Source organism: Corvus cornix, chromosome 1A (assembly GCF_000738735.6).
Source record: "Corvus cornix cornix isolate S_Up_H32 chromosome 1A, ASM73873v5, whole genome shotgun sequence".
In the NCBI taxonomy this organism is placed as follows: domain Eukaryota; kingdom Metazoa; phylum Chordata; class Aves; order Passeriformes; family Corvidae; genus Corvus; species Corvus cornix.
The window spans coordinates 72,081,927-72,109,144 of record NC_047057.1 but is presented as its reverse complement, the minus strand read 5'-3'; the positions used below and the strand labels follow the sequence as shown (position 1 = coordinate 72,109,144).

Sequence of the window (27,218 nt, the reverse complement as noted above, 5' to 3'; positions counted from 1 at the left end):
CACAGGGAGCTGTTACATTGCACATTCCGTGTGGATATTCGGTGGCACTGAGCCCACAGCTTCCATGCCCTTACCTTTGCTCTGTAGTTTTTCATTGCTCATCTCTTTAATTGCAGTTAAACTTTAAAGCATTCTAGTTTTCTCTGAAGTGCTGAAGCTGGGCTGGAGGGAAAACATCACAGCTCTCTTTGAAGCTCCGTCCTTGGAGATGAACCCGCTGCTGACCTTGAGAGGACATGGCCATGTCCCTCTGCCGATCAGATTGCTAACCTTCCTGCAGTGATTGGGCTGCTCAGGCAGTCCTGCCTTCCATGGGACAAGAAAAGTATTCTTTTTGGACTGATACTTGAAAAATATTAATTTAACTGTGATTTTAAGAACCTTTGTCTCTAATGAATATACTACCTTCAGAAAAAAATTATGAGTTGAAGGATCAGGCTTCCACAAAAGAGCCAGAGCACCAGTCTGCCATCCTTTTTACATGGAACCTCTGTCTTCAAGGACAACGTGGTTAGAAATGCAGAATCCTCTGAGTAAAGAAAGTTCAAAGTTATGGGCTTTAGGAGAAGGGACTGGAGGACATTGTCCTGGGTGGATTCTCAAAGCATGGTGGCAGGCCAGGTAGAAGGAAGAACACAGGCAAACATTGCTGGCTTGCTGAAAGCTGTTGAGGCTTGCTAATAATGTGCATCAAAATGAGACGACTGGAAGATGTCAGCTAATCTTCAGCCCAATCTGAAAGCTGTGGCAGCCTCAGAGCACAAAAGAGAAGAGCTCGTGACCAGCTAAGCAGTAGATAGGAGTGATTGAGCAGATGCGAGACCAAAGCGGAAGCTGCATCATGGGTGATGTGGTGAATTCTTTAGAAATTTTTTCTAAAGCCTCTTTCCAGCTCATGACTACTCTGCAGGCTGGCAAAGAGTGCAAACTTATGTGCTGCAGCAAACATGCTGCAGCAACTCTTTGAACCCTAAAGTGGAATCACAAGGGCAAGAAGATCCTTTCCCTGCATCATACATGAGTCAGAACTGGGCACAAGCCTGACTGCACTGGGAGAACAGGTCTTAACCAGCCTCTCTCTTGAATGAAGCCATTTGAAAATGTTCTGCAGCCTGTTTGAGGAAGTATAGAAGGTTTGATAACCAAAAAACCCAGTGATGTTGTGCTCTTCCAAATGAATGTAGATCTGGAGCTTGTTTTAGGCTCCTTGTAAAAGGAGCATTGGTATCTTTCCTCTCAATCCCAGAGAGCTCAGCAACCTCTCTGTGAGTGAGCCCAAGCACATACACACACACACACCAAATTTTGGGCAAGTTTGTATTCGCATCCAAACAGTTTCTCCATCTGTTCTTGTTAGTTATTACAGGCCATTCTCTGGAGTGAGGTATTCTGGCTGCCATAACATCTGTGAGTGTTGTAATGAGGTTGGTTAGAATGTAACTCACTGAAGCAGCAAGAACTAATCACGGTATATTGATATAAGATGAGCAGAGCCTTAGATGGAGAGGGCTGTAATAATCTTCTGTGTGTGTGTGTGGAGTGGGGGGTGGAAGGAATTGTGCACGTACACGTGTGGTAGTAAAATTACTCATTAGCTGCAGTAGGTCTCGTTATCTTAGGGAAGCACATCAATGATTCACGGCTTAACAGGGTGTTTGGAAATGCCTGCTTTACACAGAAGGCAGCCTGAACCAATATCCTGTGCAGTCCATGAGCACCTGTCTCAAACTGAAGGAATTTTAACTGCTTCTATTTTCTCTCCCAGATACTGGAACTCCCTGAGTAATCTTGTGGCTTCACTCCTGAATTCAGTCCGCTCCATTGCCTCCCTGTTGCTGCTTCTCTTCCTCTTCATCATCATCTTCTCCCTCCTGGGGATGCAGCTCTTTGGGGGCAAGTTTAACTTTGATGAGATGCAGACCAGGAGGAGTACATTTGACAACTTCCCTCAGTCCCTCCTGACTGTGTTTCAGGTAAGGGCACGAGTGGTCCCTGTGGGGCCAGCACGTTGTGTTTCCATGGGGCAAGATAGGTCCTGCAGCCTGACAGTCCCCAGGACAGCACATGACCCTAACAGCTGCAGGAGCAGGGTGCCTGGTTGTGCTGCCAGCACACGGCATTCCCTCTCAAAGTGGGAAACGAGGATAAAACCCCTCTGTGCTGCAAGGCCACTGGGTCATTGCAGGGCAGGGCAAGAGAACAGCCACTGCCATGTCCCAGGGCAGCACAGCGTGCCAAAGCCCAGCCCTGCTGCTGTCCTCCCCGCGCTGGGGAACAAATATCTGCTCACAGCCCCGCAGAAGTAATCCCGCAGCCTTTAAGCCCTCTGCAGTTTTGGGAGTGATCCACCAAGAGCATCAGGATCAGGATTTCACTGACATGTGAGGAGAAGGGAAACGGCCTGGAGGGCAGTGCTGAGGGCAGTGCTAGAGGCTGTGCAGCCTGTCTGAAACCACAGGCTCGTGGGAGGGAAATGCTTGCAGCAAGTGGGGAGACTCGAACAGAGTTGTCTGGGAGAGCCATTTGCCTTCAGCTATCATCTTCAAGGAGACACTGTTTGGGGTTTTTCACACTTTGAGCACAGACCTTCTTTGCATTTTCTTTGTTCTGTGGTTTGTTGTTTGGGTTTGGTGTTTTTTTTAATGTTCTAGATGGACACAGCCAGAGTCTCCATCAGCTCCATCCTGGGGGAGGGGGTGTTCTCTAGGACAGTGGATATCTTTGTGTTAATGGGGTTTTCAAATTCTCTGTGTGGTCTAACACTGTATCCCTTATTGGTGGGAATGTGTCATTTAGATCCTGACTGGGGAGGACTGGAATTCGGTGATGTATGATGGGATCATGGCTTATGGCGGCCCCTCTTTTCCAGGAATGTTGGTCTGTATTTACTTCATCATCCTCTTCATCTGTGGAAACTGTATCCTTTGATGCTACTCTTTTCTGCAAGAGGGGATGAATTAAAACCACTATTTACTTTGTTGTGTCAGAAAATAGTGAATTTCTTACCTCATGTGTTTGCCTTTTCCCTAGGTCTGAATTTTGGCTTTGCACTGCCAAAAGTTAAATAATTTGTTTAATTTTAGCTGGTGCTAAGGCATATAAACAGTCGTAAGAGCCAGCTACGTGCCACTTCCACATGCTAGCTTTTATTTAGTATCTTTATGTGTTTAATGTTTTTATTCTTCATTCCCTTTAATTCTCTCATAGGTTTTTCTTTCCTGCCTTCTCTACAAACTAATCTCTGTGTGTTCCTACAGTACCTACTGCATATCTTTTACTTTGATTGCGTTTTTAGTAGTATATTCCATGTGCTTCCATCCAAGCCTTATGTGGAATAAAAATAATGTATAATCCGCAATATGCTATATACAAATGCTGTAATAGGAGTAACGTATGTTTGACATAATTGATTCATGTGAGATCATATATTAATTCATGTATAAACCAACAGGACCCCTGCTCCATTTCAGTCCCTGCAATCTGTGTGCTCTTCAGATAGAAAATTGTGTGCTCTGTTATCTTCCAGCCTGTGCTGGTCTTGAGTAACTTCAGTTCTCTCTGGCTTCAAGGTGAAGTGAGGGCACTGTACATACCCCAGGAGGCACAAAGCACATTGCATGATGAGGCTGTGAGTGTCTCTTCAGAGGAATTTGCATATCACATAGAGCTGCCATTCTGTTCCCCATCTCAGTTTGCTGCAAATTTGTCCATGTTTAGTTTCTGCTTCCCTAATAAATGGCCCTCCTGTGTCAGAGGTGACATTTCCTTTTATATTGATGCTTCTAAAAAGCCACCTTGTAGACTCAGCCCAGCTCCTCTGGCCTTTGCCCATAATTCAGATCTCTCAAACCCTGTCATTTGACGTTTCAGTTGACCTGCATGCCCTCACTTCAAAGTGAGGTGGTGCAATTCCACTTGTCTGAAGGTCAAGGTAGGCAATCTGGCTGACAGCTTAAAAAAAACTCTACAACTTGGATCTCCTTGTGAAAACGTGAGACAAATCTACATGCTGGCTGACTTTGGAGCCTTTAGACCTTGGAGCCCGGGGAGGGGGGGATCTCTGTGTGTCCAGAATAAGCCTTGAACAGGGTTTGCTTAAAAGTTATCACGGTATAATAAGACCTACACTCAAGAAATTTGTAAAATGACCTTATGGACAGATTTGTAACATGAGATCTGAACACTGACTGGTAAGACAAGAAAACAGTTGTGATTCCATGCCCTTCAGCTACATGGGCATGACGGGCCATGCATGGATTCTGCTGGGAGGTGGCAGAGTTGTCAGCTCAACCCTTCACTGTCCAGACTAAATGAACCTTGGAAACACTCATCAGAGTACTGTGCTTGCTATCCATAAAATCCACTCGTGTAACCTCAACTGTCAGAAGATGCAAAGCATTCAGGGCTTCTCTTATGTTCAGTGGGATTCTCTGCACAAAGGGAGACACTCTTGGGAAACTGGAAACTAAAATGTAAATCTAGGCTTAGATGTTTTATATGAGCCACTCTGTTGTGAAATTTTGAAAACCCACAAAGTGTGTTATCTGTGTGGAAGGAAGGTGTAGGTTTGTGCATGATGGATATGCAGTTGTGTGAAATGGAAGTTTGGAAAATCCAAGAGATCTGATGACAGGTTGCTAAAACTTTTCAATTAAGAAACCTTTGGTATAATCTTTTTCTGCAGTTTTCAAAGCCCATTTTCTTTAAGTAGCACACAAACAGATATCCTGCTGAATGTATTTTTGGCCATTGCTGTGGACAACCTTGCTGATGCTGAGAGTTTAACATCTGCACAGAAAGAGGAGGAAGAGGAAAAAGAAAGGAAAAAGCTAGCTAGGTAAATCCATTTGCATACACCTATCTGCACACATTCCTGTAATTACACACAGCATATATATATATGTATGTATATGATGTCTATACACACACGTGTGTAATATATATAACTTGTCTGTATGTGTATAGATTACATATGTGATTAATGTGATTATAGATGGAATTATATATATATAAATTTTTATGCAAAGGAATTCTAACCATAAGAAAAGAAAGTGTTGTGAGCTGGGAGTTCCCCCAGCTGCAGTGATGTGAGCAGAGGAAAGGAAGTCTGGGTTACTGATGAGCTTTCAGAGCAGCAGCAGAGACTGAGTGTGAAATGGTGTCAATCCCATTTGAATCTCCCTACTATGTTCTGACTGTTTTGGGCCACGAGGCATATTTTCTGTCATTCCCATGATGAGATTTAGCAGCTTCTTTTTCTTTTGATGCCACATGCTGTTCTTCTCTTGCCAGTTCTTTTAGTGTTTCTGCAGACACTTAGGGGCACAAGCTGGATGAGACGAAGCTTCTCTGTCATTCCCAGCTGCCAGCAGCAGGGAAGCCTCTCCTCTCTGGTTATTTCTATTCACTGTCTTCCAGGCTGCTTGGAGGGGATCTCTTGTGTACATCTTTCTGCTTCATCCTGCATGCAACTCAGCAGATTTCCCTCCCTCTAAGGGTGCAGTGAGGGGCAAAACTTTTGTAGGCAACGTAGTTGGAAGTTTGCAAGATATGGGTTGAAAATGGTCCTTTGTCATTGGGTGAACAAAGAGATCTCTGCTGACAGACCTAAAATATGCATTTGCACAAACACACACACAAACACAGGCCATTGAGAAAGCTGCAAAATAAGGGACACTAAATAAAAATAGATCAGAGCCTCTGCCTTTGCCTGCAGATGAGGACAAGGTGGAGCCACTGGTATGGAAGCTGAACTCAGAATGGAGATTCCAGCCAGCTGATTGTTCTCATGCTGTGTGCTGTACTACATGAAGTTCCTGAAAGGGAAGCAGCTTTCCACCTTTGTAACTCTTCGGTTTTTATCTTGTAAAATTGCTAGGACTGCTAGTCCTGAAAAGAAACAGGAGATGGAAAAAACAGCTGTGGAGGAAGAGACAAAGGAGGAGAAAATTGAGCTGAAATCGATCACTGCTGATGGAGAATCCCCACCTGCTACCAAGGTAAGGTCTGCTGGCAGCCAGCGCTCTCTGTGCAGTGATGGCATGAACAGCTTGGGTTTCTAAGGGAATGAAAACTCTCTGCTTTATCAGACAAGGTCTTTGATGCTTCTCCTTCCATTTCTGTCAGATCAATGTGGATGATTATCAGCCCAACGAAAACGAAGAAAAGAGCCCTTATCCCACAACAGAAGCACCAGGTATACATCTCCTTCCTTCTAGCCCTCACTCAACAGAAGCCCCAGTTGCTAATGCACACAAAGACAAATTGTGGTAGCAGGTATGCTGGAAATGCCTTCATGATGGGGCAGCATGATGTGCTTGCCTGTGTTTGCACAGGTGTGGACGTGGTCCTTTGCAGCCCCTATACTGATCAGTCATGTTTGACTGGGCTCTCTGTGAAGCTCTTTAATGGAAAACACAGAGCTTTACGGAGAATCAAATCGTATAAAAATCTCCCTATTTGAAAATATACATATGACACTGTTTTCAGTGTGCTTTTTCAGTCCTCAGCAGTCAGGGGAGTCTCACAGCAGATAGTCATGAAAGGGAAAGTGCTGAACGCCTTTTTGCACTGTTTACTAATCAAAAAGGACATGACCTTAATACAAGTCTAATGGCATAAGATCTCAGCCTAGGATTTCGAGAAACAAGCTGTAGCATTAGGCTGGTTTTCAAGTCAGGTGGGCCTAATTAACTTCATTCTCAGATACTTGAAAGATTGGTTGAAGAAATCTTAGAACTTTTGACAGTGCTCAAGAGATCCTGAATGGGGGTTGGGATTGGAGCTAGTCAGCTCAGCTTCCATTCTTGGAAAAGTGCTGGAACAAAGGATTAAACAAACTATATGGCCGCAAGATAAGGAGATGACTAGCAGCCAACATAGTTTTGCCAAGAGCTAATCACATCAAACCACCCTCATTTTCTTCTAAAAGGAGCTGAAAACACTTGTAGACAGGAGAAAAGAAGTAGATATCATATTCTTTTATTTTTGTAAGGCTTCTGACTGTCTCTTACAGTGCTCTCATAAGCTGACTAGAAAAATATGGTCGAGAGGATCAGGAGAGAAATGATCAGACCCTTTATGGGGAGAGCAGTGGTAGCCCAAGTGAGTTTGTGCAACCCAAAAGCCTGTCTAGAGTTCAGTCCAGTTCATTGTTAATGACCTGAGTGATGGAAGAGGCAATATGCTTATTACATTTGTAGATGACACAAAGCTAGGAAGGACAAGAAGCATGCTGGAGGGCAGCATTAGAATTCAAAGAGCTCCTGAGGTCCTGGATAAATGGTCTAAATGAAATTGGAAGTGCCAGGCTCTACACATAGACAGGAATAAACAATTGACAAATAAAGGATCTTAGGTGACAGCTAGTTAGGTAACAGTCCTTGAGAAAAGGATCTGCATCTTATGATCACAAGCGCAACAGATGCCAGCAACAGTTTGCTGTCTTTGAAAAGGCAAGCAAGTAGTGAGATTTATAAACAGAGAAAGAATGACCCTTTTGTCCAGTTATGGGTTTGTTTTCACTGGTCAGTGAAAGCGAATCAGAGCAAAGCTGTTGTTTTACTGTGTTCACCATTGATAAGATCTCCACTGGAATATCATATCCCATTTTGGGTGCTCTGGTTAAGAGAAGTAGGGCTGAATTTGAAGGAGTCTAGAAGAGAATGGGGAAAACAATGCTAGTAGGTAGCAAGAATTAAGATTGAATGAACCTTGGTCATTTGACTTAGGAAAGGCAGGAGAAACATCTTCAAATACAAAGAAGACTTCTACAGGTAGGAGGAGAATTATCTCCACTATGAAGTAACAGATTTAAGATTCACAGCAAAGAGAATTTTCTAATGCTGAGGCTGGAAAAGTTCACAGAGACAGCTGTGGAAGCCCAGCATTGCTGAATGTCATTAAGGACAGGTCAGAAAAATGTCTCCCAGAAAAGGCTTAGATATTATAATTAACTGAACCTGGCTTGGCAGAGGCATGAACCAGGGGGCCTTTTGTGATCCTTCCCTGCTCTGCTCTTCCGTGTTTCTGTGCTTATGGAACAGGCTATAAGAGGCCATAAAACACTTTCTCTTCTATTCCATAATTCCTGATAAATAAATGACTGGTAATAGGTTGATTTGATAGGGTAAAAAGGACACAAGAGCTCATTTTGAGGAGATGGACAAGGGTTTCAGAGAAGCAAAATGGAAAACCATTCCTTGTATTTGATTGTCAGTCCAAGAAGCCCTCACACATGCTATACTTGTATTCTTCCATGTTTATAGCCAGTTTATCACAAATAGGGTGTGGTTCTAACTCTGTGCAGTCCTGCTTTTGCTCTGCCTGAGGCAGATCACTCTGGATTTAATCTTCCCATCACCTCTGTAGGCACAGGCACTTACTGGACACACATCCCCAGTTGCTAAGGGGTTTGTGGGAGTCTTTAGTAAGAAGCACAGATTAAAACAGCTTGATACAGTTTTGTTTCTGTTTCTCAGCTGGCTTGCATTTGCAGACCATTACCTTTTTTTCAAGTGAAGGAACAGTCACCTGGATGTCGATTTTAAGTCTACTGCTAATAGAATTGAGGTTTATTTACTTTCTGTAGATAGCTTAGAAATAATAGCTTACAAATGAACTATGTAACAAAAACCTACACCCACATTTTTTTTGTCGTGCAGCCATGCATAGAGTTAGAGTGAGGAAAATTAAGTGAAAACATTTTTAATGGCTGCCTAGGGATGCCAGTCCCTGGCTGAACATAGTTTTGAACACAACCTAAAATTTGAATGGATTATCAGGTTTTCTCCTGTCTCCTACTAGAAATGCAAAGGGACACCATCCTGGTCTCTTGCCATTGTATGGCATTGATGCCTTTTCTAAACAGGCCTGTTCCCTGAATTGTTTATCAATTCTTTGTGAAGAGTGAAGATGATCTCTAACAGGTCACAAAATCCACATTTGGACCTCATGGAAGCCAACCATAAGGCTCAGATGCAGTAAGGTTTTGTAAACCCCTTATTAGATCAGATTTACCACAGTCATCTGTTCCACTCTGCTGGATCAAGCCCAGAAACACCAAGGCACTCTCAGAGCTGACGTGACAGGTCACCTCTGCCTCGTGCAGTTGGCTTTGGAAAGCAAGTCCTCAAGGCTTCCCCCAGCACTGGCAAGCAAGAATTTCCCAGTCCCCACCCATACACCCGTCCAGTTCCCTTGTGGACATCTGAGCAGTCCAGAATCCTTCTGCTGGTTGCTGACCAGTCTGGCTGTGCTGCAGGAGATGCTGTGCAGCCATATCCAGCCCAGCTGGGCGCACCTTTTCCTGCAGCTTGCACACGGATCCATTTTCAGCTGTGCTCTAAGTGAAACATCCTGTTGCTTCCTAGATGCAGCCAGTTGGTTCTACCTATTTCCTCTTTATGATTTAAGCTGTCAGTGCCTGTGGCACTTCCCATGACTGTCCATCCTCTGAAAACATCATTCACCCTAATTCAGTGTTCAGAAACCATTTGGATTGGTCACTTCATTTGTTTTTCCTAACAAGGCAGGGTCTTTCCTAACCTACCTTGCTCCTTCTCTGATTTGTTTCTGCTCCTTCAGCCAGTTTTCTCAATAACCCCTCCTGACTCTGTTTGCCACACAGTGCTGCTCCTTGGCCCCAGAACACTTGCAGCTCCTCAGATCACCTAGCCTCTTTTTCAGAAGGACAGATTAGTTCTCCCAGAGATTTGTGTACACTAGAAGGATTATTATGATGATATGTTTATTACAGGAAGACAGGGAGCTAGTCTTGCAGTCTAGTACAGAAATAGACAAAGAATTCAGAATGTCAAATGAAGGTAAATCTTGGGATGATTCATGGGAGCTTGAAGCAAAATAATGTCCTTATACGAGAGTTCTGGTCTTTGTACAGGAAAAATAAACCTCCCCATCATCGAATTTCTCACTGATATTGCACTGTAGCCTGTTTGTGCTTGTCCCCACAGCCAAAGCACATTTGCTTCTACAAATGTGAGCAGCTGTGCTGCTTCTATATGGAGGCAGATAGCATGGGTGGTGACCTGGGATGAGGCTGGAATCACGTTCTTCTTTGTGAATTTGGCCCTCAATGTTTCCTTTCTTCTGTGTCCTAGACTCTAAGTGAAAAGTAGAACATTACTCTTTATCTATGGCAGAGGAACTGAATGTGTTTTTCAGTCTGAAGGTATTTGGTTCCCAGAGTCATTAATACATTTCTTGCTGTATGGCAGACATGAGAAGAAGAGGAGAGGAACAATGTTCTTTATGGTCTTCATGGGGCTGATTCTTCTGCTGAGTGTCGATTTTCCAGAGGCATTGTTCCATGCCTATTTAAAAGTGTATTTTAAGCATTCCTCTGAGAAATAAAAAAAGAATGATCTCACATTGAAGGCACAGAGCAGGGACCCAGAATACTCTTCTTAAGTAAGAGCTTCAAATATCCCACGTGATCCCAGGCATTGGTTTTCTGGCCTGTTAAGAAAAAGAATTTGCTTACCTCACTCTTTGTCAGCCTACTCTGAAATCTACAGATTAAAGGTGCAAGTGCAAAATATGGTTATATTACATAAACATGAGTATTAACATTAACACCTGTTTTACAAGTCCTGTGCAAAAAAGTAGTTCTGAAAGATGTTTCTTCAACTAACACAGCCTGTAGAAAGAGTATTATGAAGTATATTACACATAAAATTGAGCTGTTAAAAAACAGATTGACTTAAAAAGTACAGACTCCATGTACCAGCTCAAACATTTATGCAATGATCTATCAAGCGAATTTGAGCTGAACTCTTGGTACTGGAAGTGTAAAGAAAGAATCCTATTTGCATGTAATAATGGCCTGCATTCGAAAAGGGCATTTTTCTCCTCTCTCTGGTATCTAGATCAGGATCTGTGCTGATTCATCTGTTCTTTCTGATGTGTCCTGTAACCAGATCAAGTACAGTACCTCACCCTAAAGGAACACCATTCCGGGAAATTATCTCTCTTTATGGACTCAAGATGAACCTTTCAATTAGAGTTTCCTCCTTTGCAGTGCCTGGAAGATAATTAGTTTTATCTAACTTGTCAGGCTCCTTTCTTAAAGATTTTTCCTGTCTTGTTGATTAAGTGAAAGGATTGGGATCTTTGAAATAGCAAAATCCTATCATGTCATTTACAAAACAACATCTGACTTCAGCAGGTAGAAGAAATCCTCAAAGGTGGAAGCTTCTCTTTCACGTAGCACTTAGCCTTCATCTCTCATTTTCTGTCTTGGGGTTGCTCACTGATCTGCCTGGAGATGTACTCCTTAAGTGTCAGGTTCAAGGGTCTCAGCCTCCCATCTTTCTAATCTTCCCCCCACTAAATTTTAAAAGGGGACAATTTTAAGGCTTTCTGATCAGTGTAAGTCAGTGTGCATATGCTCACTGTTTGTTCTGGGGCATACATGTGCTTGTCCAAGCATGGTTCCAGATGTGGCAGCAGCTCCATGGAGATCCTCACAAATAGAGAAAAACAATCTTGAAGAACTGGAGGACTGGTCAGAATAAAAAAAAAAAAATGCCCTTCAGTAAGGATGAAGTCTAAGTGCCCCTTTTGGGAACAGTGAGCAGCAGGAGTGCAGAGGAGGGAGTGACAGACCAGACTGTTGCTCTGTGGTAAATAATCTGTGCTTTGTGCATATCAGACACTGATGGCAAATTAATGCCAGAGTATAATGAAACATCTCCAAGGAGGATGTTTAACAGGAAGATAGTATTACAAGATATAAGAAGTAATCTAGCCCTCCTCTGCAGCAGTGAAACCTCAGCTGCAGGTTAATCCTGCAGATAATCTGGAAGCAAGGAGGAAGAATAATCAGAGACCTGGGGGACACAGCACCTCAGGAAAGGCTGCTGCTGTTTTGCTCTAGGAACCAGATATTGTCCCAGAGGCATAATAGTGGTCCTCAAGTGTGCAAAAGCTTTCTGCTAGAGGAAGGCGATTTTTAATTTTCTGTGTCCATGGAAAATAAGAAAACAGAAAATGGATCTAGACCACAGCAAGAAAGATTCAAATGAGTCATTAGAAGTAGCCTTTTCATTTGTTTTTTGCAGAAGGGACTGTGAAGCATCTGAGGAGAGTGTTGTGGGAATATCGTAGGTTTTCCAGCACTAATGGTTTTACAGAGAGGCGAGATCAATGTCTGCCAGGGTGAGCCCTGGGTAAAGGGCACTGCCTCGAAGGAAGGAAAGGCAAGGAGCCTCAAGCTTTCAGCATCCTGTTTTAATGGTCCTTAGCTTTTAGCTCTAATTATGACAGAGACAAATGCCCCAGCGCTTCAGAATGGGTTGTATTGTGCATTAAAAGACAAAAATGCTCCTTGCAGCAGAGGAAGATGAGGAAGAACCAGAGATGCCTGTTGGCCCTCGACCTCGCCCGATGTCTGAGCTCCACCTCAAGGAAAAGGCTGTGCCCATGCCTGATGCCAGTGCTTTTTTCATCTTCAGTCCTAACAACAGGTATTTAAAAGATTGGTTAGCCAGAAGAAGGAGGTGAAGAGCAGGTACCCCTTTCACGTTGGGCCCCAATAGTTACGAGGTGCAGAGCTCCCTTTCAGCAGTTCATACCAGAAGGTTCCTTTGACCCTATCTCCTTTAAGGCATGAAATCCTCAGGAAACCACAACTGTAGGGAGTGCCATGAAAATATTCAATGGGAGCCCACGGCACGTGCAAGGCTGATTGAAGAGACAAGTCATGAAAACTTCAGAAGTAAGGGAGGCAGAGGCGAGTAGCTGGAATTCCCCATCATATTCAGGTCCAAATTGCAGGAGACCCACCATGCAATCCATCAAGTGGGAGGTAGCAGCTTCCTGTCCTAAGGGCTGCTCAAAATCCACTCCCAGCAGGGAGTTCATGTGTCTCTGCTCACTGCTGCACATCAAAGAAGAAATGAGAGGAGGAGGAGGAGAGTCTATAGCTCTGAGGGGAGCCTGGGAAGAGCAATTCTTCCCTCACTCTTTTCCCACGGGCTCCTGCAATGCAGCTTCACATTGTCACACCTGCCTGTCCAAAACAGACGTGCAGGACCTCTGGGTGGGCGCAGGGCTGGTAGGACATGGGTGAGTTTGTCTTTGCAAGGGTGCAGCAATGAGCTCACTGCCCAATGGTCTGGGCAGCACCCTGCATTCCAGTATCTCTCCTAAGGACTCAGCCTCCAAACGCAGCCCCAGAGGAAGGCAGGGCTGTGCCTGCTAATTCAGAGCCAGTTTTCTCCCAGCAGAGCTTGTGCCACTCCTCCTTGGGTATGTGTAACAGGGAGGGACTGAGGATGGCTGGGGCGCATGGGCTGTAATGCTAGCTGTGCCACCCACCCCCTGTCATTTGGAGAACTAAATTAACCTCTGCAGTCATCTGTAAAATTGCTATAATAGGGACTTGGAGCCCTAACAGCCAAGAGTAGAGCTAAATAGATTAATGAAGTGCCTGTAGAATTGTGCACAGAGCTATTATGGGGTTTAACTCCTCACAGCCTGCTACCAGCATATGGAAGGTGGTGTAATGGTCTCCAGTAAGCAAGTTTGATGGGACACTGCTCCTTCTTTACCTGCTTGTTTGCCACTGAGAGCAGCAAGTGGGCTTATGTTCATCACGCAACCTGCATGGCACGATGTCTCTCAGAAGTCATTTGCTGATGCCAGCCTGCCCTATATCCATTTGGCCAGGCCTGTACCCTGTTAGCAAGGTAGATCCCCCATAGCTCCTGTGAAGTGACGCTCCAGTCCCAGCTCAGGACACTGGCACCCTAAAGCCTGTTTCTGCTACTTTGCTCCTAAATGAATCAGGAATGGTTCTGTAAATGAAAGCAAGGGCTATAGTTCTGGGCTGGCAGGTTTCAGACCACATGGAAATCACAAAAAGCTCTGTCAGGAGGGAGTGACTGTTCTCCATCCAAACACACCGAGTGTGAGTCCTGCGTGATGTGTAGAGCCAGCATTGCCCTGCACAGGTTGTCCCTGTGCTGGAGCAGAGGGAAGGTGCTCTGCAGGGCAATCCTCTGGTCCTGCTGGCAGAAGAGGAGGGGGGAAATATTTCCCAGGTCTTGGTGTTCTTTGAGAGATAAAGTCGTGCCTCTCCTCTCTCTTGCAGGTTTCGTGTCCACTGCCATCGAATCGTTAACGATAACATTTTCACCAACCTGATCCTATTTTTCATCTTGCTCAGCAGCATCTCCCTGGCAGCTGAGGACCCCGTGCGACACCTCTCCTTTAGGAACCAAGTATGCTTCACATCCTCCTTCCCTCGCTGGGTATTGCAAGTGTGGTATGAACAGATCATGAGCTGAAGCCAGGAAAGGCAGAAGAGGCTGCATCAGAGGCTTTGGGAGTGCCTGTCTTCCATGATTTCTGCCTTTTGTAGGCTGCGTGTGAAATCATTAGGTTTTGCAGGAAACATGAGTCAGTGCAGGATTTGGCCTCTAGTTCACTTCAGAAGTGTGTGCAGGGAAAGGAGGAACAGGAGGCTGAAGCAAAATTGTTCTTCCCTGGGATTAAAGCGTTAGAAATGAGCTGTAGAAACAGTGATTGGGATACAGATAATTCAATTTTGAGGAATTTTCGGGTTCCTGTGGGACCATTTGTTCTGCTGCCACATGCTGCCTTTTGAACTAAAAAGCCCAGGGCCTGATTTCTATTTTATTCTCACTGGTGTAAATTTGGAGTAACATTCTTGAGTTTGATGCAGTCACTCTGAGGAAAATTGATGTCATCCAGGTTAGAATCAGACTATTTGAACACAGGCTGCAAAGCTATCATCAAATTTGAGATAACCCTCAAAAAATATGCTGTGCTCATCTCCTTACCTGCCTGAGGGGAGAAGAGGAATGCATTCAGCACAGAGATACATTCTCACCCTCTTTCCTGACCTTTTGAAATGTTCAGTGCTCCCTTAACTTTGCCAGTGGTTGTGCCATTAGTCAGGGGTCATGGCAGAAAAATGAAGGGTCAGCAGACATATGCAAGACCTCTGATTTCTGGTGTCCGCAGTGGCATTTTGGTGCCTTGATGCCTGAAGAGTTTGCTAGGATTGAAGAGTAGGATGGTTTTTTCTTGTTTAATAATAAAACCTTAATTTAATGCTCCCTGACGTATCCTGGCCTGAGCATGCATTAGAATACATATGTGCATGCAGAGAAGGTGTTAATGGAAGTTTATCCCTGAGAATTTCTCAGAGGGGCTTTGCATTTTGTCCTGAAGGAGGATGCTAAATAATCCAGTCAAACCTGTGCCACCAATAACCCACTTGTGCACAAATGAGTGTGCCCACCACGTAGGGATAACTGAATGCCAATATGTATCAGTGCTGCAGCATGTCAGCTGGCAGATGGGCTCCTGACATGCCACAGAAACTGTCTCAGAGTCTGTAGCAGAGAGATTTAAATGAGAGGGGGAAAAAAAAGAGTCAGAGCAGATTGTCCTGGATTAAAGAGCTGGAGGTTTGAGGCAAAGCATTGTTTTGTGTATTTGAAGCCACTGGTGCTGCATGAAAATCTGTGTTTAATTTTTGCAGGTACAGATGTTTAAAAGTATCATACAAGGGGACACTGACAAGATGTGTGGGTTGCAAAAGTGGCCTGCCTTTGCACTGTGACAGTAGAACAGTAGGATTGTGTCCTCCCCTGTGCCCACACGGAGGCCTGGGAGGAGAAGGAAGAAAGCAAGCTGAAAGCAAAGCTGCCTCTGCCTTCACTCAGCACGAGCCTGTGCACAAGGACTCGTGCAGACTGGGGATGCTGCTGGCACAGACTATCCCAGAGCAGGAAGACAGAGCCCAGCAAGGGCTAGCAAAGAGGCTTGGACTGCTTCTTTCCTGGGGCAGGCTGTGTCTTTCTCGTGTCACACAGGGCTCAGGCAGTGTTTGGAAGTGCCAGCCCAGTCCGATCAAACAGCCTTTGAAGTCCAAACAAGTCCCAAGACTGTGCTCACAATATTCTCCCGTTTGCACCTTGGCAAGGTGCTCCTTCATTTTAATATATTCTAGAGGAAGTTCATGTTTAGATAATAATAAATATGCCAGCTGAGAAATGGAACTTCCTGCACAGGTGGGGCCGTGGCCATCTTCATTAGGCATTATTTCATCTGTGAGGGGCATCTTTGCTAGCTGCAGATTCACCAGTGTGTTCTAGCTCCTTTGCAGCACTCTGGTGAGGTAAAGCAGTGACAGGTACAGCTTAATCATTCATTTAATCAAGTTTACAGCTTCTTTATGTTGGTGGAGTCATGCAAAGCAGCCAGAGAGTACCCATGAATCTGACCTATTGATTATAAAATTATTCCATTGATAAAATAATCAAATGTCAGGACTTACAAAGCAACATGGCAAAAGGATATTTCCAGTTATAATGTATGTAAATTAATATAGGTTGAAATTGAGATCTGTCCCCCTGAAGTGGCCCTTTTTTAATTCTCTAAGCAGCAAAACTTGATAGAGCCCAAGACAGCCTTGAGAAGAATTTGGGATTAAAAATTGAGCAGTGACCTGAAGACTTTTGAGTTATATGGTAGCAGTAAGTGATACGTCCCCCCATTTGACGTGCAGTGTCTGTAAATCAGTCCAGATTTGGATTATGCTTAAATAGTGCAATGTAAAATGACCCTGGAATTTGCAGTAGCTGCCCCACTGCATACCAAGCTCTAAGAATTTAGCCACTTATAAATCTGAGTGAGGATACAGGCACTAAGATACAATAAACGCCTGTGGGATGGGAGAAGGCAGTTTTCTGTTTTATGTTGGTTAATGTTTTAGCAGCAAAGGTCTAAATTTCATAAATTATCAGTTTTCTACAGCTTCCACTTACTGGCCTTCTGGTTTAGAACTTGATTATGGTAAAACAACAGTAGACCATGGGCATGATGCTTTTGATATTCAACATTTGTAGTGTAGGCAGCACTAAAGTGGCCTGGGATGTTGAAATATATTGGAAACAAAGAGAGCTCAATTCTGGTCCCATAAGTCAAGGAGAAAGTTCCCACTTACTGTGGGATGCCAACTGATTGGCAGTGAAGGACATTCCTGTCCTTGATGCTGATACTTTGAAAGGTCCTTTACACTTCCAGACTTCTCACTGCCTCCTGTGATGCCCCAGGGGCACTGTCTGTGGTCTGCTGTGCATGCCATGGATATCTCCATCCCCAGGTCTATGTTCCTGGGAATGGGGGCTTGTTATTCGGGATGCAAATAGAAAGATTCGAGATCTAGTTAGGCACCTTTAGCAAATGACCAAATTCTGGTTGCAATACAAGTGCTGAGATTCTGGTCAATTGGCAGGGTCTTTGTTATTCATCCTAATCCAGAGCAATTCGGGATAGAGAAAGAAAGAATAGCTAGAGTATGAATTTGCAGTTCGCTTTTCTTCCTTTGAGAGAGGCACAGGACAAGACTGAATGGAAGCTAATAAGAAGGAATCTCACGTTTTCCACTGAGAGACCAGGCTTTCTTTGTGTTCTCAGTTTGGAATCCTATTTGGGAAAACCCTTGAATGTTCTCGATGAGATTTAAAAAAGAAAAAAAAAAAATCCTGTAGCAACCAAAAAGTTACTTTGCCTCTGTAGTGCTCATGGGATTGTAACTCAGGAAAGATTTCATGTAATGTGTTTCTTGTCCACTGTGCCAGGACCTTCACTGCATTCAACAGGACATTGTTACAAAACCATTCCCCATAGAGTCATCCCCATTCCCTTGTGAAAAGAACATATGTATTTAATTTTGAACTGTGATTTCCCATTCAAGTGATCAGTCACTGACCTACCCTCCCCGCTCCTATCCCCTTTTGTTTTTACAGATTCTCTTTTATTTTGATATAGTTTTTACTGTCATTTTCACCATTGAAATTGCTCTGAAGGTAAAGTGCCCATCTTCTCTCCCATGACTTGTTCACAAGCTTTCTAGTTTTCTGCCAGTCTCTGTTGCTAACACACACTCCTGTTTGTTCCTGGGTCACGCTCAGTACCACTAACCCAATTGTGCTTATTTTTCAGATCCTAGGCAATGCAGACTATGTCTTCACTAGTATCTTTACATTAGAAATTATTCTTAAGGTAACCAATCTGAGAAATACACTTGTTTTCTCCTTTTCTTTCTTTCTTTCACTCTTTCTCTCTTTTGCTCTTTCTCTCCCTCTCTCTTTTCTTTTTTTTTTTTTTTTTTTGTAACCCCATTACTATCTCTGCTCCAAGGGTTGTTTTTCTTTTGATTTTGACGTTTCGGTAGTTGCTTAAAAAGTCTCCTGGGAAATTTGGATATTCAAACTTGTAATTGAGGGCCTATAACAAAACAGTGCTTTCCAGGGGAATTGCAACAAAAGGGTGCAATGGTGGGAAATGTAAGAGAGGACCAAGAAAAAGGCCATTCCCTCATAAATTTCTCCCTCTACCCTGGCCAGTCTTTCCCAAACAGGACTTTTCTGCTCTGCAAGAACCTCTGAATACACACACCTCTTACACAGGCTACACCCAAAGAGAAGGTCTCTGTTCTGCAGAAACCAGCCCAAAGGGTGGCTGACAACTTCTGTGAGCTTACAGGCTGCACATCCAAGTAGGAGGCAGGGAGCACAGTGCAAAAGCTCACTTTTTAGGTGTAGAGAGAGAACCAAGAGTACAAACCACTGAAACACCAAGGACAGTAGCTGCCAACGAAAATTATTGCATCAAAACCCAGCTTCCTGTTTCCCAGGAATGTGCTCAATACCAAGGGGAATGCGCAGGAGAATGGTTTAGCTTGGAAGAAAACAAAAATAGGCTGCCTTGTTCTTAACTCTAATTTTCCCAAATTGGTAGGCTAATAATTTAAATAACAGTAATTGAGCAAAGTTCTGGCTTTCTAAATGCTAGGTTCACTTGGCAGCTGGGTTTTTTTTCTCAGCAAGCTAGCTCTAAGTGCTGGCAGGCAGTGCCTTGGAGCTGCTCAAACTTTGCAGCTCAAGACCCTAATAACAGTATCTACATGGAAGGCTGGCAAGCAGGGTGGCCCCTGCATATTTTTGTGGAGAAATGTGCTTTTTTTGATATGCCTTGAAATTACCAAAGCCATAATGTTCTCCAGGGAGATGTAGGCATTAAGCCTGTGTGCAGTTTGCATCTGTGTTTACACAGTAACTCTGAACGTGCACAGATCACATGGCAGATCCAAAAGGCCTGTCAAGAAAAGGAAAACATCCCAACAGCAACATTGAAAAATGAAAGGACAGCTCAAGGCACCTGTTTGGACTCACTAATTCTGCTCCCTCTGAAGGAAGCTGTAACTCTCCTGGTGACTTCAGTGTTAGCAGAGCGTAACCCAGCCTGTTGGCCCGCTGCTCTGCTCTCATCAGGGGAGTACCTGCAGAGTTCCTGAGCCTTCCCCAGGTCCTCCTGTCAACTTGGGTGATTTATGACAACATCCCCAGGTATTCTCTACGTTCAAGTGGGAGAGCAGTGTGAGGACCCTAAGTTTAAGTCACAAATAGCTTGGTTTCTTGGTGCATGTTTCTCTGCTGCCTTGCACTGGGCACAATGTTTTGCAGAACAGCAAAGTTAATGTAAATGGTAAAAAAAAGAAAAAGAATGAGTGGCCATGGGATATTCAAGGCTGCAGAGAAACCAGCTTCATGTGCCCTCGTGTTGGTGATAATACCACCTGCATTCAGGTCAATATGGGCAAGGTGACTGCCAAGGTTTTTTAATTGGCATCCTAAAAGGCTGTAACTTGTTTAATGCTCCAGATAGGAGGCAAATATAGATTATAAACGCCCTGAGAGTCTCTTCTGAGATGACAAAATCTCTCAACAGGCTTGAGAGAACCACAGTTTGTATAGAACCTAAACTCAGCAGAGCTTCCCCTCCTGATTTCAATGGTGTCTTTCTTTCAAGATTGCCATACAAAATCTAACCAGTAAAGGGCATCTTTACCACCTTTGTTATGGCAAGAACCCCTCCTCCCTTCCCCAGCTGAATGTGTCTATAAGTATAAATTCTAAGCCAAGACCAGAGTTTATACTTCCTCCCCCTCTAATTTCTGTCTGATTGATAGTCAGTTCCCTGATGTCATGGATGTTTGGTGAAGAAAATAATCTGATATACCATGTGCCCTTCCACCCTGCTCTGAATAGAGTTGCCACAGGCTGGAAACCTCCAGCCAATATGCCACCCTGAGCTACTGGTAGGAGCCAGAAAACTCCAGTTTGACTTTCCAGTTCGACTTTCCAGTTCACACTTGTCAGCTGGGAGTCTGGCTACAGCTCGTCACTGAGCAACAGTCTCATGGTGTCTGCCTCGGGTGAGGGTAACTTAGATGAGGTTCAGAGGACCAGACTTAGAAGCCTGTATTCCTGGATGGGAATGAGAATTCCTAAGGAAGGAACATTAGCAGTTGTGGGGATGGGGTTTCTTCAAAGCAGCTGCATTAGATCACTCACCAAGTCTAAGGTAGGTGGTACAAATACTCCATCACCTCACCCTCCTGAACTATGCCAGGCTCGTTTAGTCCCAGTCTGTAACAGAGACCAGTCTAAACTTCTCTGTTTACACTGTCACTTGATCCAGCTCTGGAGCTGTGACATCCTCCTCAAAGCCAGCAGGTATTCAATACCCTTCATACCCTGGCAGGGCAGAGCCTCCCTTGCAAAACCATTTAACTATTTTCCCTCCCTCTGCCTGGTTAATTATAATGATTACCTCCACAAAGAAATTACTCTGTTTCAAGGAATATAGCCTTGGGCTTTGTCAGGAAAACTAAGGGGAAAATGCAACTCCATCTAGAGTAAGAATGAATGAAGATGGGTAGGAAAAGGGATATGGGATTGAGCTGAACAGAAGGAGCAAGCTGAAGAGAGCAGTAATTTCTCCTGTCGTTTCAGTTCAGCTCTAAAGCATCAAATCCCAAGGGATTCTGGTTTTCCTTCACAAAGGGAAGAGTGATCAACTGTCCACTGCAGCTGGTCTAAGTACTGAAAAGAATTACAGGAGAGCCCGTTTTATTTTATATTTTTTATCCATTTTGCTAAAGGGGCCTTTATATGATACAAGTGCCCTCTGTCACTGAAGAAAAAGGGAAAAGCATGTGATTGCAAAGAGTAGTTTTTGCAAACAGTCATTCTGCTGCTTTGCTAATTCTAAATGTTATTTACTCAGTGCACTCAAAGTGCATATTTTCCCCGCTTTCTTTATTTAGGCCTTTCATAGTTATCTTGCTGTCTTTTTCACTCTCTTTTCTTTCCATGGGGGCTCACCTCCTTTGGGGTCTGTGGGTAAATTGTCTGCCATGTTAGAAATACTGTCCCCTCCCCAGTTATACACTCTGAGCATCACCAGGTGGGTTTGGTTCCTGGGCAGCTGCTGATGGCAAAGTGTGTTTGTGTCTCCGTGTGCCTCCCTGCAGATGACCGCATACGGGGCTTTCCTCCACAAGGGCTCCTTCTGCAGGAACTATTTCAACATCTTAGACCTGCTGGTGGTCAGCGTTTCTCTCATCTCCTTTGGGATCCAGTGAGTGAGCTATTTCCAACTGGCTGCTTTTGGGGGTGGTTGTAGGGCTGGGCTGGGAGGGATGGCTCAGGCTCATTGTCTCATCTGGGTAAGATTTTCCTCATGAGCCTGTTGAGGTGTTCATGAGGTGTTTTTCTCAGATGATTCAAGACCACTAAAATTCAACCTCAAGAGAGGAGGTAGTAACTGGGAAATGCTACTCTGGTGACCTGGAAGGGGGAATCTTTCTGAAAGAGCAAATGAGAACAAAGAATGGGTGTATTGGGAATCACAACACTTAGCTTTGTTCCAAGGCCTTTGTTTCGGTTCAGGACAGTTCGGTGACTTACGGTTCACTCCTAGACCTATCATAACTTCTTTGGAAAATGGGGTGATAATGTTTTCCTACTTCCTAGGATGTTGTGAGTCTTAGTCAATGGAAGGCCACCAAGCACTTGAACAGTTTTGTGAGAATATTCAGAGTGGTGGTGGCTGATCTGTTTCTGTCATGCAGTTTTCTTTTGGTTCATCTGTTAATTTGCTTAATAAGTTTACAGATTTACCCAACTATGTGTTGGGTAGGAAGTTTCCTAATTAGTTTCACATCTGATAAGAAGCAAGCTCCCAGTTGTTACCATTACAGGTTAGCAGCTCGCCCATGTTGCACACTAAGTCAAGCAGGAGAATTTGTAAGATCCACTGGGCTTTCAGTCAAGGTCTTAAGAATGGCACAGTTCTTTTTTTGACCTGCTGTTTCTTTCTTACAGACCTAATTCAGACTCTTGGTATGTTAACATAGAAACTGTTCCCAGAATCAATAGAACATGATGTCATTGAGCACCAGGAAGATTCTCAGTCAGGGTTTCAGTCTTGGAAGGTGCAGAGAGCTCTGCTGCAATAGATAGTTGTGTTCAGTACTTAAAAGTGAGCACAAAAGTCATCCTCATCAATTCAGCGGGAGTTTTCACATCCTTAAATTTATGCACACGCTTAAATTATTTGTGGGTTCAGGGGCCAAACACACTGTAGGATCAAAATCCGAGTGGATAATATACCTTTAATGCTGGAGTCTCCTGGATTTTTCACTCTTCTATGAATATTTCAATGGAGTGCTTCTTTGAGCCTTACCTGAAAATGCCTTGGTAATGACTACATCTTGGCACAATTCCTGTATCATGGGTATCTACGGAGTCCATTTGCCCTGCTCTAAAAATATACCTTGCCCATGTTCCATTCCCCTGTCATTAATCCAGCAGAGATGATGAAAGCCAGAACAAGAAGCAGGACCTCTGAAGATAACATCAGAGATTGGTTTCCTTACCCCTGAAGTGCCATGGCAAGGAGTTGACTAAACACCTCAGGCAGGCTAAGGCTGTGCAGAATTCCAAGACCTGCCCTTGCAGCACACTCCCTGCATTGCTGTATCTCTCAAACCTTCCAACGCTTTCTTCCAGGTCCAGTGCCATTAACGTGGTGAAGATCCTGCGTGTTCTGCGGGTCCTTAGGCCCCTGAGGGCCATCAACAGAGCCAAAGGACTAAAGGTTAGATAAGTCCCAGTGCATTCTATAAACTATAAATTCAGGTTATTTCAGGCTACATGGACTTTTGCAGTGGCTCAAGTAATGTTTCAGCAGAATCACAGTATGGCTGAGGTTGAAAGGGACCTGCTCAAGCAGGGCCACTGAGAACAGATTGCCCAGGATTTAGAGTACCTCCAAGGAGAGAAACTCTACAATTTCTCTGGACAACCTGTTCCAATGCTCAGTCACCTTGACAGTAAAAGTGTTTCTCAATGTTCAGATGAACCTACTCTGTGTCAGTTTGTGCCTGTTGTCCTGTCAGTGGGAGCCACTGAAAAGAGCCTGGCTCTGCCTCCTCTGCATCCTCCCTTCAGCCATTTATCTACATTGACCAGGTTCCCCCGAGCCTCCTCTTAGACAAACAGACCCAGCTCTCTCAGCCTTTTCTCCCAGGACACAGGCTCCAATCCCTTAAGTCATCTTTGTGACTCTTTGCTGGACTTCCTCCAGTATGTCCATGGTTCTCTTGTACTGAGGAGCCAGAACTGGACCCAGTACAACAGGCACAGTCTCACCAGTGCTGAGTAAAGAGGAAGAATCACCTCTTTCAGCTTGCTAAAAGTTCTTTGCCTAATGCAGCCCAGGATGCCACTTGCCATCTTTGTAGTGAGGGCTCATATTCAACTTTGTGTCCACCACGCTTGCCAGGTCCTTTTCTGACACACTGCTTTTGAGCTGAACGGCCCCATCAGCACAGAGGTGAAATTATGTGGTTTTCTAGGGTTACAGATGGGCCCACAACCCTAAACACAACCTCTCTGTATTAGATAAACTGCTTCCTATGTGCTGGTGGGTGCCCAGCTATGTGGGAAGTTTCAGAGAGCTGAGTTCTGGTACTTTTCTATCCCTTTCTGCCTGCTTCTAAAAGTACAGCAAGGAATTAAAGAGGTTGGTCCCTTTCCTGAGACATGACTTGGGTAATGGGTATTAGGTAAATAATTTTTTATTATTTGCATTTTTATTCTTGGGCTTCTCCCTCAGCCAGGACAGTTGAGAACAATCCTACAAGTGACTTTTGTTCCTCTCTTCCACTTGCAGCATGTGGTCCAGTGTGTGTTTGTGGCCATCCGAACCATCGGGAACATTGTGATTGTCACCACTCTGCTGCAGTTCATGTTTGCCTGCATTGGAGTTCAGCTGTTTAAGGTAAAACCACTGGACCCATTCATTCACCCTTTACACTGAGCTGTATTAAGGGATGGGAAGAAAAATTGCATGAAAAGCATGAGGAAGGGAAAATGGAGTCTTTGTGTTGAAAGGCAAGACATTTGGGGCACTGTCAGTGTTACCCAGGCTTCTGCTACCAGCAGTTCTCCACAACTGAGCCAAGCACGTGCAGAACTCTTGCCCACCATCCGTGATCATAAGGAATCATCACTAATGTCGTTCTTACCTAAAGAGCTTGACACTGGCATGGCATGGTCCCAGGAAGGTGAAGGGGGCTGTTCAAAAGGATTGGTCCTTGCAGGCTGTGCACCTCCCATCTTGCAGAGGAAGACGCATGCCAGACAACCACGGGGGGTTGTTCATGCACTTCGTTATGTCTGCTTTTATCTCCTTGCTTTTCACCATCCTCCTGACAACAAGTGTTCAGGATGTGCACGTAAAAGTACTGTGCAAGCAGACAGAAGCCTGTGCTCTGTGCTACCCACATTCAGGCAACCCTCAAGCCAGTTTGCTTACATCTATCTGCAAAAGGCCATGCAAACACACGGCTGGTTAACCAAGGGGTAAATGCAGACACCCTGCTACATGATCTCCCCTAACCCTTGTGCTGTCAGAAGTGGAAGCTTCATTCCTCTTTCTTCCTTTCCAAGGGCAAGCTGTACAGCTGCACTGACAGCTCCAAGCAGACAGAAGCAGAATGCAGGTGGGTCTGACCTTTTCCAATCCCTCCCCTTCGCTGGCCGCCCACGCGCGGCGCCTCGTGCTGGCAGTGCAGGTCTGCCATGTTGTGTCTCCACTCTCACACACAGAGGGTACTACATCACCTACAAGGATGGGGAGGTCAGCCAGCCCATGATACAGCCCCGCAGCTGGGAGAACAGCAAGTTCGACTTCGACAACGTCCTGACTGCCATGATGGCCCTCTTCACCGTCTCCACCTTTGAGGGCTGGCCAGAGTGAGTGTTTCTTGGACCAGTGCAACACTAGCAATGTCCTCATTCATTTCAAAAGAGAAAATTCAAAGGCAGAGCATAGTCTTTCCCTTTCTAAGTATTTAAGTAAGTCTAGAGCTTTAAATATAGCAATAGTAGCAGCAGTCGCTGTGGTATTATGTACTCTATAAATTCCTACAGGAATTTCTGTCCCTGTACTTGTAAACGGTGCAAAGCAGTGTCTCTGGTTCTTAAAAGATGATTTCCAGCAGTAGCAGTGATACCAGTATTTGTTACAATTATTATGTGTATAAATGAATATAAAATGGATATCAGGTTCTTTCCAGCATTGTCAGGTTTCAGGTTTCTCCACTTAAACTCAGTTCCCAACAGCTCTGTTGGGACTCTCCTGTCTTTTGTTAACTGAAGAGCATGATTTTGTTCAACTATGTTCAACCCTGAACAGGTTCAAATGTGTAAAATTAACAAGAGCCAGGTCTTCTCTTTTGCAAGTGTTTGCACTCAAAGCAGCGCAAGTCTGCACATCTCTGAGTGAATTAATTTTGATACAAGCAGAAGAAAACCACAAAGTTTAACTTTATAACATCACCTATAAGGCCTCAAGGCAGTTGCAGATTTTCTCTGCATTTGGCTCCTGTTTGCTTTCAGGTTGCTGTATAGGTCCATTGATTCCCACATGGAGGATGTGGGACCCATCTATAATCACAGGGTTGAGATCTCCATCTTCTTTATTATCTACATCATCATCATTGCTTTCTTCATGATGAACATCTTCGTTGGTTTCGTCATCGTCACATTTCAGGAACAAGGAGAGCAAGAGTACAAGAACTGTGAGCTGGACAAAAACCAGGTAATTTACAACACCTTGCTGTCACTAAAGGTAGAAAATGCATTGGGAATAAGATTTTAAAAGATAAATGCACACAAAGAGGAATATGTGAAGCTTGCCAACAAGCTAAAACTGTAAGCTGGCTTTGCCGACATCTTTCAGGAGCCAGGTAGAAAAAAATCTTGGTGTAAGATTTTCTGAAGGGACAGCAATGACTTAAAAATGTTTGCTGTACCATTTGTTTCACTGAGATCAGATCAGCACAACAGCAGTGCTGGCCAAAGTAAATGGCCAAAGTAATTGCATATAGAACTCTTTAACAGGTAGAACATGCACATTGGCATTATGACCTAATAGAAATTCTTCTACCAAGCTTTTTCATTTCAGTAAAAAACTTGAATCATATTGTATTTTTATTACATTTGAAGGTGGCTGACCACCCAGACATTTTGGGTTTGGGTTTTAAATGTACCCTGCCTCTTCCACAGCGCCAGTGTGTAGAGTATGCCCTGAAAGCCCGGCCTCTGCGGAGATACATCCCTAAAAACCAGTACCAGTACAAAGTTTGGTATGTGGTCAACTCCACCTATTTTGAATACCTGATGTTCGTTCTGATCCTGCTGAACACCATCTGCCTGGCCATGCAAGTAAGTGAGCAAGTGGAAAACCTCCAGGTGATGAAGCAGTAGAGTGTGTTGGGGAAACTGTAAAAAGGTCTGGGGTTCAGACCTACTTTAACCTGCACACCGTGTGTTGAGAGAGGGAAAAGCACGTTAAAAAGAAGCATTGTACCCTGTTCACTTCTGATGACACGTAGTTACCATGAGGAATCTGCCTCTCATCCTCTTCCTGGTAACATCTGACACTTTCAACTCCTTAAAAAAAAAAACAAATGGGGGGGAAAAGACCCCAAAAGTGTTATATCACAGAACAGTTCAGTGGCCGCTAACAAGTGACTTCTCAATTCTGATTTGTCTTCTATGAAATGCAGCAATAAGCCTGGAACTGCCACTCACCTGAGATGTGAATTTTAAATTTGAGTCTTTTCTGTGTCAAAAAGTAGAGAGAAAATATTTTGGCAAATGAGGTAATCAAGGAAACTGGAGAGAGAGAGGGTAGGAAGGCTTAGTATAGCCTTTATTTTCAATTAAGAACCACAGAAACATTTCTAGAAAGAACCTCAAGAGGCCATATTGTCTATCCCCCCACTTAAAGGCAGCATCAGC

The 27,218-nt window shown here is 44.1% G+C and overlaps 1 protein-coding gene across 25 annotated transcripts in view; it reads left to right on the top strand.

Moving 5' to 3' along the window:
* CACNA1C (calcium voltage-gated channel subunit alpha1 C) overlaps positions 1 to 27,218 on the top strand; it is a 463,884-nt gene that overhangs the window by 360,577 nt on the left and 76,089 nt on the right. For 13 of the 25 annotated variants that reach the window (XM_019288699.3, XM_019288716.3, XM_019288694.3 and 10 more), the window contains 16 exons: positions 1,766 to 1,973; positions 2,797 to 2,917; positions 4,723 to 4,837; positions 5,879 to 5,999; positions 6,127 to 6,196; positions 12,353 to 12,485; positions 14,114 to 14,243; positions 17,805 to 17,864; positions 18,001 to 18,060; positions 21,377 to 21,483; positions 22,917 to 23,004; positions 24,082 to 24,189; positions 24,861 to 24,913; positions 25,020 to 25,166; positions 25,812 to 26,013; positions 26,481 to 26,639. In XM_019288699.3, the coding sequence (XP_019144244.1) occupies positions 1,766 to 1,973; positions 2,797 to 2,917; positions 4,723 to 4,837; positions 5,879 to 5,999; positions 6,127 to 6,196; positions 12,353 to 12,485; positions 14,114 to 14,243; positions 17,805 to 17,864; positions 18,001 to 18,060; positions 21,377 to 21,483; positions 22,917 to 23,004; positions 24,082 to 24,189; positions 24,861 to 24,913; positions 25,020 to 25,166; positions 25,812 to 26,013; positions 26,481 to 26,639 (1,882 nt within the window). The remainder of the gene's footprint in view (positions 1 to 1,765; positions 1,974 to 2,796; positions 2,918 to 4,722; positions 4,838 to 5,878; positions 6,000 to 6,126; positions 6,197 to 12,352; positions 12,486 to 14,113; positions 14,244 to 17,804; positions 17,865 to 18,000; positions 18,061 to 21,376; positions 21,484 to 22,916; positions 23,005 to 24,081; positions 24,190 to 24,860; positions 24,914 to 25,019; positions 25,167 to 25,811; positions 26,014 to 26,480; positions 26,640 to 27,218) is intronic. The other 12 variants (XM_019288718.3, XM_019288713.3, XM_019288711.3 and 9 more) reach the window with 1 other exon arrangement.